We start from the raw sequence: 12,172 nt of genomic DNA on the forward strand, positions 1-12,172 counted from the left end.
ATAATTTTTCTTCCTTGTATTTCTTTGGGTCTTGCTTAGTAAATGTTAGCTGAATTGAAAATACTCTCTTGTTTATCCACACATGGATTATCTGCAGCTTTGAACAGAAATAAGCTTCTGTTTGTTCCTCGGAAGCTCCCAGGAGGCATTGTAAACTTTGCTAAGGGAATGAAATCTCTTAAAGAACCCATAATGAAGGTGTCCATTCCTCCTCCTTCTGTCTAATTTTCTAATGCATTCCAAAGCCAAATACAGAAAGGTCTCAGATTATTTGGACCACTGCTCTCCTTGCTTCATCACAGATAATAGAGAATTATCTTTACATACTTACACGTACACACGTTGAAATTCTGGCTTGTTCTAATATCTTAAATACATCAACTAGAAATAAATTCATTGATCTGCTTAGCTGCTTATTCAGCTAAAACCATTTGTTCATTTGAACTAAGTGGACCCAGAAGAAATCTATGTATTGATTTGTCTGTTGTTTAATGACAGAAAGCAGAACTTTCAGCTCTATGTCCTGTTCCCTCTCTCTAATCCTCCCAGACTTTGCCATGGGTTATTAGGTCCAGCTAATGCATCAAAACAACACCTATTGGGACCAACCACATGACTGCCTTTTTCTTCTAAATAGTACCAAAGGCCAGGAATCCTAACTCCTCAGACTGAAAGAAATCTTCCTGAGGTCTTCTTGTTACCTGTTTTTCGGTAGATGGCTTCCAGGCAGTGGGAAAGCCTAGGATTAAACATTAGTCTAAGCAAACTCAGGAGGTTTGGAGTCTCTAAAAGCCTTTTGTTTGACTTTGAGAGCCCTAGACGACCTCAGCAGATCCCTTGGACTCTGTGAGCTTCAAATTCTTCACTTGCAAAATAGGGATGATAATATACCACCCACTCATTGTACTGAGTTGTAGTGAAGAAATTGTTCTGTCAACTTCAAAATTCTACATAAATGTATGCTATTGTTGTATTATCTCTATCATACCTTTCAACTCAAAAATCTTTGATTCAGAAAAGATAATACACAAATCTATCTAGATAATGGAGCTTTGATTTTACAAGAGAGGTATGCCTTGCTATACAGCAAAGGGATTAAACCAACAAACAGACCAGAATTTATCCCCCGGAAATGAATTTGGCCTCCTTCAGATTGGTGACTTTAGAAGGTTATTCACTCACTCCAGAGAGGCTGCCATTTTTCAGGACATTTTGGGAACACTTCTTAGGATCACAGATCTAGGCCTGAAAGAATCCTTAGAGAATGTCTAAATCCTCCCCCCCCCTTTTTTTTAACAGATACAGAAAAAATTTTTTTACAGGTGGGGAAACTGAGTCCTAGAGAAGTTAGATGACGTACTTGCTCAAGGGTACACAGATGAAAGCTACATAGTGGAGACAGGTTTCTAACTATGATTATAAATTCAGTGTTCTTTGCAGTGCACCGCACTTTTTTTTTTAATTGCCTTTCAGGGCCAGGAACCCTCCCTCCCGGAAAAGGAGCTTCCTTTCTTTGTAGTTACACTTGGTTTCTGACTGTAGTCAGTATTGCTCAGCTTCATCACCCACTTTCTTCACTTAGACTTGCTTCTGACTGCATTTTGACTGTTTCCAAAATTCAAATCCGTCTTTAAAGGGTGAAGATTTGCCTCAGCTGAAAAGGAGTTGAGGGAATGTCCAAGGGGATAATCTTCATTAGATGATTAACTTGTTGACAGCAGGGACTGTGTGATGCCTCATCTTCATAGCTGAGCCCCTGACACAGAGACTTGTTATTTTCTTGGTGCAGACCTCTGCTTTTATCAGTGTAGGCAATTTTCAGCCTCCGTGGACACAAATCAGCAGCTCCCTTGTAATTTATGGCATTAGAGACTTTGCCGGGATGCTGAGATCGAGTGATTTACTTGTGATTACAGTTAGTGTATGTCAGATATGGGACTTAAATCCAGGTGGTCTTGACTCCCAGGTGGGCCCTGTCACCATGTTGCCTCTTGCCATAACTACATATTGATACTTTTTTAATGAAGTGAATTGGGACTGCATTTCAGGTTCTAAAAGCAGTTCTCAAGAAGCCCACTTACAGGGTTATAGTCATCAAAGGCATTTCTATGACTGTTGTTGTTCAGCTGTGTCTGACTCTTCCTGACCCCATTTGGGGTTTTCTTGGCAAAGATACTAGAATATTTCCTTCTCCAGTTCATTTGACAGATGAGGAAACTGAGGCAAACAGGGTTAAATGACTTGCCTAGGGTCACACAGTTAGTGAGTGTCTGAAGCTGGATTTGAACTGGGTCTTCCTGACTCCAGGGACACTGTGTCCCCTAACTGTCCTGTGATTACAAATGACCAAATTGTTGTTTATTTGCATTGCTTGAGAGAGTTTTCTACATTGCTTAGAATCACTGACCCAGGACAAAAAAAAAAGTCATCCTCATAGGTTTGGGATTGTCTTTGAATTTTAATTAGCCAGCCAATCCCTGGTTTCTGTTGTCACAAAACACTTGGAATAATTTGTTCTAAATAAGGTCTGCCTTTCCTTCCTGGGGACAATATAGCTCCCAGACCCACGAATGGCATGTAATTTAGAGAAGAAGTGCCAGATTGTGAGCCACAGCTGAGTGACATCCCAGCCAGCTCTGCCTGTTTCTGGCTCTGCGATCACGAGAAAGTCTTTTCACCTCTTTGGCTATCAGTTCCCCATCTATAAGATGAAGTGCTTGGACAAGACAGCCTTAGAGGCCCCTTGGAGCTCTAGACTTACGACTCTATGACATGGAAATTTCTTTCAAGTTGTGACTAAGGATTTGCATCTCTAACACTTACAGGAATGGGTGAGTGCCTTGGTTCTCAGGGAACTGACATTATTTGCTTTCTTCCTCATCAGCATTTTGTCTGTGCCAAATGTGAGAAACCATTCCTGGGTCACCGTCACTATGAGAAGAAGGGCCTGGCATACTGTGAGACACATTACAACCAGGTAAGTTTGACCCACCTTGGGAAGACTACCTCACTAGGAGATCAACAAGGCTTTTTGGATGGTGATCTCTTGGGTTGAACTAGTGAAATCAGCCTGGACCCCAACAGGAAGCCTGGGACATCCTGGGTGATTGAAATCCATTCAGTCATTGAATAAAGATTGACATGTCACTTGTTCTGTGCCTACTAGCTCTTTGCCAGTTACTTTGAGGGACTTATGACTAAAGCCTTGGTTCCAACCTTTGAAAAGTTTACAACATTGTCTAGTTGGGGAAGGAAGACTAAAAAAAAAATGAAAACATTAGGAAACAAGAGAAGGAAATATATGCTAAGTTATAGTTCATAAGTGCTAAGTGCATAAGTGCTAAGTTATAGCTTATAAGCTCGTAGGTTTGGAGTGGGCTGCTGTAGGGCTCAAGGAAGGCTTTCTGAAGGAAGTGGAACTTGAGTTTGACCTTGAACTAGACAGAAGGAAGGCCATTCCAAGTATTTGGAAGGGTTTGAGCAAAGATGTGATGGTTAGAATGGGTATAGTATATTTAGAGTGCTCTTAGAGAGTGGGCTAGGACAGAGGGTTCTTGTGACAGAGTTAATTATGAAGAGTGTTGAACATCAAACTAGGGAATTTTAGTTTTACCTTATGGGTAATGGGGAGCTTTTGAAGATTTTTGAGCAAAGGGCTGGAATGACAAAAGTGCTTTTTAAGGATTTTTTTTAATAGCTGTGGGCAGAATAGATTGCAAAGAGGGCAACCAGAAGTAGGTGCAGGATGAAGTGATGAGGATGTAGATTAGTATGACCTTTGTCCTGGAGCTGAAGCTCTGGATTTACGTAGATTGGAATCAGTCCTGGTGGTTTCTCTCTCAAATCTCTTTTTGTCCAATGCCCCCACCCTAACATCCTCCAGAGAACAGCAGAATTTGTCTTGTGTCTAGGTGTCTACCACAAAAGGAAAAGGGACCTCAGTTCCCATGTACACATAGGCTAATAATATATCAAACATAGGAGGGTATTTATTTCACTGAAGAAAAAGTATAGACGACTCACATCCATGTCCATAAAGTCAAAACTTCTGTCCTTCCCCATCCAGTGACCTGCCCCATCTCTGGCAGCAACCTACATAGTTCTCTGACGAACAGTGCTTTCCTGGAGTTGAACCCTCTTTTCTGCCCCTACAAATCAGTGTTGCCAAAGAGTCAAATAAACTGCCTTTTCCCCATGAGTCCTTTTACCAGATTTAGAAGACTCTCTTGACTTTATTCCCCTTCCCTATCTCCCCCCCCCCCCCGGTCAGGGTAAAGCACTTGGGGTCACAGAGAGTTAATCCTTTTCCCCTGGACCTGCCCGCTCTATATAACTCCCATCACTAATGAAGGGCACAAGAACACAGAATCCTGTTTCAATATCTCACTGTGGCATGGAGGTGACCCTGAGTTTGGAAGACTACCCCGGGAGAGTACAAAATCTTATTAAGTTTTATGACACTGGAAAGGCTTCAAGTACCGTTTTACAACAGGTTATGTCTGCACTCTGAGGATCAGCCTGGTTAAGTGTGGAGAGAATCATCACCAGTAGGCTGGTCACTTGTATAACTAGATATTATTGTTATTATTGATTATTATTATTATCATGCCTGTGGCCTTTGAGAGAAAATATAACCTTCTTGTTTGACATTCAAAGCCCTTCAAACATAGCCCTAGCCTCTTTTTTTCAGACTGGTTCCACATTCCTTCCTTCCCCTTGTGCACTCTATAGTCTAGCCATATTGGCCTGCCCTGGATCTCCTGCCTCCATGGCTTTCAGAGGATCATAAAGCTGGAGACGGAAGGGACCATCAGAAGCCATCAAGTCCAGCTCCCTCATTTTCTAGATGAGGAAACTGAGGCCCTGAGAAATGCAGGGAGGAACAGGTATTACACACCAGGGGCAGGATTTTATACTGTCTACCTTGCTTGGTTCCATACTTCCCTCTCTGTTCCAGGTGCTTTTACCATAATCCAGGTCCTGATCTCATGCCTTGATTACCTAAACAGCCCTATTTCTTCACTCCTGTCCCTTTCAATTCATTCTGCGGGTGCGCGCCTGATAACTGCCCCTAATTCTGCTTGCATCGTGGTTCCCTTTGGTTTGCTGTATCTTCACCAGAATAGGGTAGGATAGGTTAGGATAGGAGAGGGTAGGATAGGATAGGAGAGGGTAGGATAGGATAGGATAGGGTGGGTTAGGATAGGGTAGGATAGGATAGGATAGGATAGGGTGGGTTCATAGGATAGGATAGGATAGAATAGGGTAGGATAGGATAGGGTGGGTTAGGGTAGGATAGGGTAGGGTGGGTTAGGAGAGGATAGGATAGAATAGGGTAGGATAGGATAGGATAGGATAAGGGTGGGTTGATAGGATAGGATAGGATAGAATAGGGTAGGATAGGATAGGGTGGGTTAGGATAGGATAGGGTAGGGTGGGTTAGGAGAGGATAGGATAGGATAGGGTGGGTTGATAGGATAAGATAGGATAGGATAGAATAGGGTAGGATAGGATAGGGTGGGTTAGGGTAGGATAGGGTAGGGTGGGTTAGGATAGGATAGAGTTGGATAGGGTAGGGTGGGTTAGGATAGGATAGGGTAGGATAGGGTAGGGTGGGTTAGGATAGGATAAGGGTGGGTTGATAGGATAGGATAGGATAGAATAGGGTAGGATAGGGTAGGGTGGGTTAGGAGAGGATAAGATAGAATAGGGTAGGATAGGATAGGATAGGGTAGGATAGGATAGGGTGGGCTAGGGTAGGATAGGGTAGGGTGGGTTAGGATAGGATAGGATAGAATAGGGTAGGATAGGATAAGATAGGGTAGGGATAGAATAGGATAGGGTAGGATAGGATAGGATAGGGTAGGATAGGATAGGATAGGGTAGGATAGGATAGGATAGGATAGGATAGGGTAGGATAGGATAGGATAGGAGAGGATGTTAGAGCTAAAAGATCCTAAAGAGTTCATCTTGTCTACTGAGACTCAGCGAGGTTAACTCATTTGTTTACCGTCACACAGCCATTCAGTGGCAGAACAAGAATGAGACAACTAGTTTGACATTTCTGGGGGTATCCTAACTCAGAGTTTAGCGCTCAGCCAGTCAATAAGCATTTATTAGGTGCTTACTGTGTGCCAAGCACTGTGCTAAGCGTTCAGGCTACAAAATGCACAATTCTAATCGGGGAGACAATGTGCAAGCCATTATGGTATCTGACAGGCCACCAAAGGAGTAAGTTTTGAGCTTGGAGCCTTGAGTATCCCTCACTCAATATCTCCAAGCTGGATATAGTGTTTGGAACATAGTAGGCACTTAATGAATGCTTGTTGTCTGACTGACTGACTATGCAGACCACAATCCTGCCTCTTAGGCCAAGAACCAGCCTTACTGGATCTCAGGTCCCAGAATCAGAAGGAGGCCCACGTGCCCAGTGCTCAGAAAATGAAGAATAAACAGAAGGACAAATGCCTTCCAAAAATCTGTCAAATGGGGATATGATGGACTCCAAGGCCTGGTGTGTGTGACTAGAAAGGAACATGAGAGAGAGTATTCAGAGGATTAAAATGGGTGTGTGAGGAGGTTTCTACAGGGCTTCTGTGAAATGTCTATTTCATGCTCCTTGCAGCTGGTGGTTTGGGATAAGAGGAATGCCTTCATCTGCCCCAAATAACTCCTCATTGTGTCTGCTCTGCCCCACAGCTCTTCGGGGACGTCTGCTACAACTGCAGCCACGTGATCGAGGGAGATGGTGAGGCCCATTCTGTCCTCCCCAGGTGTCCCTTCCTTCTGGGCTGCCCCAGCTCTCCCTGCACATCTGGCCTTGTTAGATCCAGAGTGGGGATCTGGGCCCTTCTTGTTTGGCCTTGACATAATTTCCTTCTGTCTGTGTTCCTTTCACAGTGGTATCAGCTCTCAATAAGGCCTGGTGTGTGAACTGCTTCTCCTGCTCCACCTGCAATATTAAACTCACCCTGAAGTAAGTCCCTGCTGGCCCTCCAGCCCCTCAGGAGTAATTCTTTCCAGGGACAGGGATGGGGACTGGGCCTGTGATTTTATCAGTGTAGGGAACTCCCAGATAAAGAAACACCATCTACCAATGCAAATTGTCCCCTTCTCTTCAATTTAAAATCTTAGAGAGTTCCCTAGAGCAGAGATGCCAAACTCATAGTGACTCCTGTGTGTGGCCTGGATCAGATTAAGATGTAATTGGGAAAATATCTAGCAAAATATATAATAATACAGTGCAACATAGATAATGTTAATTTGTGGTTTTCTGAGTTTGACATCTCTGTTCTAGAGAACAGAGAAGTTAAGTGACTTACCCAGGGCCACACGGCCAGTTTGTATCAGAGGTGGGACTTCAACTCAGGCATGGATAAATATATGCAGGCACCTTCTTATAGCCGCTACCTGACTTTCTCCTGTCTCTTAAATTTTCCACAAACCCCTTGGTTGGCCTTATTCCCAAAGGACCCTGGAGGTTTGGGAGCAGGCCACTGAGGGACCCCATCAGACAAATGTCAACAAGGGACCAGGGGGTCACATTTTACTTTTTGCTGCCTCCAGTAGGAGTTGCTGGATGCATGCTGGAGAATAATAACAGGACAACAGCACCTAGCATTTATATAGTGCTTTAAGATTTGCAAAGAGCTTTTACATATGTTTTTTAATGATGACAGTGACCCTGTGAGATAGGTGCTGTTATTGTCCCCATTGTGCAGATGAAGACACTGAGGCAGAGAGAAGTTCAATAACTTGCTCAGAGTCACATAGCTAGTAAGTGTATGAGACAGGATCCAAACCTAGATCTTCCTAGCTCTAAGTTCAGTATTCTGTTACCCCAAGCTTCCATTCAAAGGCATTCTGGCCTAGGTCTTGACCAAGGAAGGAGCCGCCTCACAGAGTAGTGGGGGATGTAGGAACAGGTGGGAGAGATGGCAGGTGTCACTCTAGACAAGAGCAGAGGGTCTTAGAGAAGCCTGGAAGATGAAACACTATATTAATTGAAAGTAAATGTATGAATTCAGAGGGAAAGTTTTCCTGAATTAAAATGTAGAGTGTCTCATAGCATTGATCTTGGAGCTCTCTCCCTAATGGTTGAAACCTTCCCCTTCCCAAAGGAACAAATTTGTGGAGTTTGACATGAAGCCTGTCTGCAAGAAATGCTATGAAAAATTTCCTCTCGAGCTAAAGAAAAGGCTGAAGAAGCTGTCTGAATTGGCCTCCCGGAAAGCCCACCCCAAGTCTGTGGACTCCAATTCTTTCTGAAAAACCTCTGCTGGGATTGTGTCCTCACCATTGCCATGCTGACCTCTTCTTCCCTGTGCTCTTCCTTTCATCTTCCTTTTCTCCTCTTTCTACTTCTCTGCTTCCTCCCTTCTTCCCCCTTTTCCTCCATGGTTGTTGTCTTCTTGGTATCTCTTGAATCACTGACTGGGGCTCTGAAATCCTAAGAGCACTCGCTACAGTAAAACCTGTTGAGAGTTGAAGAAATAGAGGAAGAGAGAGGATCTAGGAGGTAGATGAGACCTGTATACCCATTCCAATAGCCCACAGCTGGTTTGCTGCTCTCACCACTATAATAAGTCTCTGGCATTCCCCAACTCTAGTTTCTGGGACACTTTTTCCAGCAACATATGGTTTGAGATTAACTAACTCAGCAAGTGGGAATACAACTGAATCCCACCCCTGCTGTTTGGAAGTGCACCAGACACAACTGAAGCCCTCATTTATGGACCCAACCAAAAATCCTTTGGAAGTCATGGTTTCTTTTTCCTTTACTCCTTGGAAGATCTTGTAGCTCAGTGGGCAATGGCCTTCCCATTCCTTTTCTACAAGCTCTCTCTCCCTGGTGACTCATATTTCATCACCATCTGGCTGAGAAATTCCCTTCTCCTTTATGGGTAAGGATTCTTGACCTGGAATCCGCAGACCCCTAGTGGATCCATGGATAGATTTCAGGAGGTTGGTGGACTTGAATGGGAGAAAAATTTATGTCTATATATATATAATTGATTTCCTTTGTAATTATACACATTGTATGCATTTAAAAACATAATTCTGCAAAGGGGTCTATAGGCTTTACCAGACTCCCAAAAGGGTCCATGACATCAAAAATGTTGAGATCCCCTGCTTTAGGGCCACATCAGACTCTGTTCAGATGCCTTAATCCAACGATGAGGTGGCTTTCTCACTCCCAGAGTCTTGGCCACCTTCCAGCTGGTGTGTCCCAGTAAGATTCAGTTTAATTACACAAGTATTCATTGAACATTCACAGTTCTATGCTCGAGGCTGTGGAAGAGCCAAGAGAAGGCAAAATACCTGTCTCCCATTTATAGAGTGCTCTCGATTTTATATAGCGCTTTTCTTGCAGCAATCTTGTGAGAAGACATATTCCCTTCCCTTAAAGAGATCATGGTCCAGCTGAGGAGACAAGACTCAAACACCTCAAACATTTAGAAAACCATACCTCCTAATAACAGATAATGAAATAAAGTTTGTGGGCTGCAAATCACAAGCGCTCTGGAAAGACAGCAGAGACAGACAGACCAGCACAGAGTAGGGTACTGAGAAAGGAGGAAGCAGGACCCGGCTGGGCCTGGAAGGATGGACCAGCCCTGGATAGGTGACGAAGCAAAGAGTAGATTTGAATGTGAAAGGAACAGGAACGAACACAGCCTTCAGATGTGCCACGGTGAAAGGCTAGAGCACGCAAAGTCTGCGTGCCTACAGTCATAGAATCCCCAGGCCAGAAAAATCAGCCTAGGCCCAAAGGATGGCTTTCTTCTATGAGACCGTACTTAAGAGGGGAAGTTATCCTCAGATTATGCCTAACGCACCCACCTGCCTATTGACTTTCTTCAGGGTCCTAGGGAGGTGTTAGATATTTTATCCTCCCCTGGAATTTCACTGTCATTAATCAGATCCTACAGTGTGGTGTGGTGCTGATGAGTTTGGCAAGAGAAAAGAAGGAAACGTCTGTAGGTTTGACAGAAACCTGCAATCCATCTATTGCCAAGTGCTTACTGGGCACTTTTGTCTATCTTTATCTCCAAAGACTACTTGCCTGAGCAGGGTGGGTGGGTGGGTGAAATAAATGAACAGTCCATGGGTAGATTCATCTGGTCCCAAATGGGAATCCCCTGTACTGGGGACAGGGGCCCACCCCTTTCCTCTTCCAGATTGCTCAGCACCACAACATCACAAAGTATCATTACAGAAAGTAGAGCTGAAAGGGACCTTAGAGGTCTTCATGTGCAATCCCTTTGTTTGACAGATGATAAAAATGAGACATAGAGAGAGGAAGGGATTTGCCTAAGGTTACAAGGCTAGAAAGTGATGGACATAGGACTTGAACCTAGGCCTTCTTACTCCCAACTCTGCACTGTGCTGTCTCACTGTAATGAAACCTGCTGTCTGATCCCTCTACCTTTCATATTTTGGGATTCCTATTATTATTATTATTTGCATATGGACATCACATAGAATATAAAGCATTCACATGCACTGACTTGCAAAGCCTGGACTAGCAATTCCTACACATCTCAGTACTTACAGACAAAAAACATGAAATGGTTTCTTTTTCTTTTTTCCCTCCAGCCAGTTGTATCAGGACAGCTTTCAGTTGGATTAGATTGAGGATAATTTCCTTATAATGGACAGCCTTCTCTGGCCAGAGAGAAGAATCACAGACTCCTAAAATGTTAGGTTTAAAGAAGCCTTATGCATCATCTTATCCATCCTTATTCTACAAATGAGGAAACTGAGACCTAGAGTGGGTTGTCACTCATCCAAGATCCCATGTCTAGTTATTACTGGAAGCAGGTCTAGAACCCAGGGCAACTGATTCCCAGTCCAAGGTTCTTTCCATTATGCTGTACTGATACGTGTCTGGACTGGAGTAAGAGCTATTGTTTCACACTGAGGAAGGCAAGGGCTCAGCCTCACAGATGCTCTTGTGTTGAGGCCAATCTTGAATGAGTGCATGGTCCCAAGGGAGGGAGAAAGAACATTCCCATTGAGTCCTAGGTGATGGACCCCTTTGTAAATGTTGGTTTGAGGCTACTGGACACATGCACTGTAATCTTGTATGTACCGGTGTTACCTATCAATTACAACACATTAGATTTATTGTAATTCATTTTCATTGCTTTGCACAATAAAGATTTGCAAGAATAAAGATGGTTGTGAACTCATGAAATAAAATAATGTGGAGCTCCAACATAATGTACTTAATAATCCCCATCCCCAACAAACACAGTGAGTGAAGTAGCTTCTAAGGGCTTGTGCTTAAGAGTCCAACTGTGGTGCTACCTGACTGGTCCTTCTGTAGCAATGACTCATCCTCCAAGAGGTGCTAGTCACTGATTCTTCCCAGTTATGTGAAAGAAAGAGAGAACAATTGGGAAGTAAATGTGGTAGAGGGGAGGAATACTGAATGTTTTCCATTCAAGTAGTATGGAAAATAGCTCAACTAGCAAGAAGAGAAAAGAGCTTGCATGTCCAAGAGAAAGGGGGCTGGAAATTCATTTGCAGCCAGTCCTCTTCCTAAAGAGGTTACTTTGGGCAGACAACCAGGCTGGGGCCATATACCCTCAACACAAGAAGGCCAAAGATCCAATATTGTGAGGTCTCTGCAGCAGTAGAAGAAGTATCAAAGAGAGAAGAGGAAAACAAGAGACAAATACCTGAAAATAAATAGAAGGGTTGGAAGACCAAAAGTTCAAGAGTGAAAGCCCAAGCAAAATCATGGCTTGCAAAGCAGATAAAACAAAAGAGGGATCATAAAGAAAAAAAGGAAGAATGAGCAAAAATACTATGAACATATATTATACTTTAAAGGAAAGTGAACCCAAACTCCTCAATCAAAAAGACAATTCTGTAGAATCCCTGGAAATCATATAACAATCACAGGAAACTCCAGAATGATTCAAAAGAGAAATAAAAATTGTAGATGAAGGAATTAGGAATTAAATTAGATCATAAATCAGATTTGTCAACACAACTTAAAAATAGAAAGGAACCAAGCTTAGATGTGACAATAGATAAGAATTTCTCCAAAATTTTTTGAAGTAGACTCTGAGAGAGAGGCAGACAGACAGACAGGGGTAGAGAGACACAGAGAGACGGAGGAAAAAAATAAAAGATTTGGAACACAAAAATGCAGAAGTGG

The 12,172-nt window shown here is 43.2% G+C and overlaps 1 protein-coding gene across 3 annotated transcripts in view; it reads left to right on the forward strand.

Moving 5' to 3' along the window:
* LIMS2 (LIM zinc finger domain containing 2) overlaps positions 1 to 11,179 on the forward strand; it is a 101,179-nt gene extending 90,000 nt beyond the window's left edge. For all 3 annotated transcript variants that reach the window (XM_020967141.2, XM_078146788.1, XM_020967139.2), the window contains 4 exons: positions 2,885 to 2,977; positions 6,700 to 6,748; positions 6,901 to 6,976; positions 8,121 to 11,179. In XM_020967141.2, the coding sequence (XP_020822800.1) occupies positions 2,885 to 2,977; positions 6,700 to 6,748; positions 6,901 to 6,976; positions 8,121 to 8,268 (366 nt within the window). In that variant the 3' untranslated portion in view covers positions 8,269 to 11,179. The remainder of the gene's footprint in view (positions 1 to 2,884; positions 2,978 to 6,699; positions 6,749 to 6,900; positions 6,977 to 8,120) is intronic.
* Positions 11,180 to 12,172: the final 993 nt, after the last annotated feature.

The sequence above is a fragment of the Phascolarctos cinereus genome, unplaced genomic scaffold (assembly GCF_003287225.1).
Source record: "Phascolarctos cinereus isolate Bilbo 61053 unplaced genomic scaffold, phaCin_HiC Scaffold_726;HRSCAF=1367, whole genome shotgun sequence".
In the NCBI taxonomy this organism is placed as follows: Eukaryota; Metazoa; Chordata; class Mammalia; order Diprotodontia; family Phascolarctidae; genus Phascolarctos; species Phascolarctos cinereus.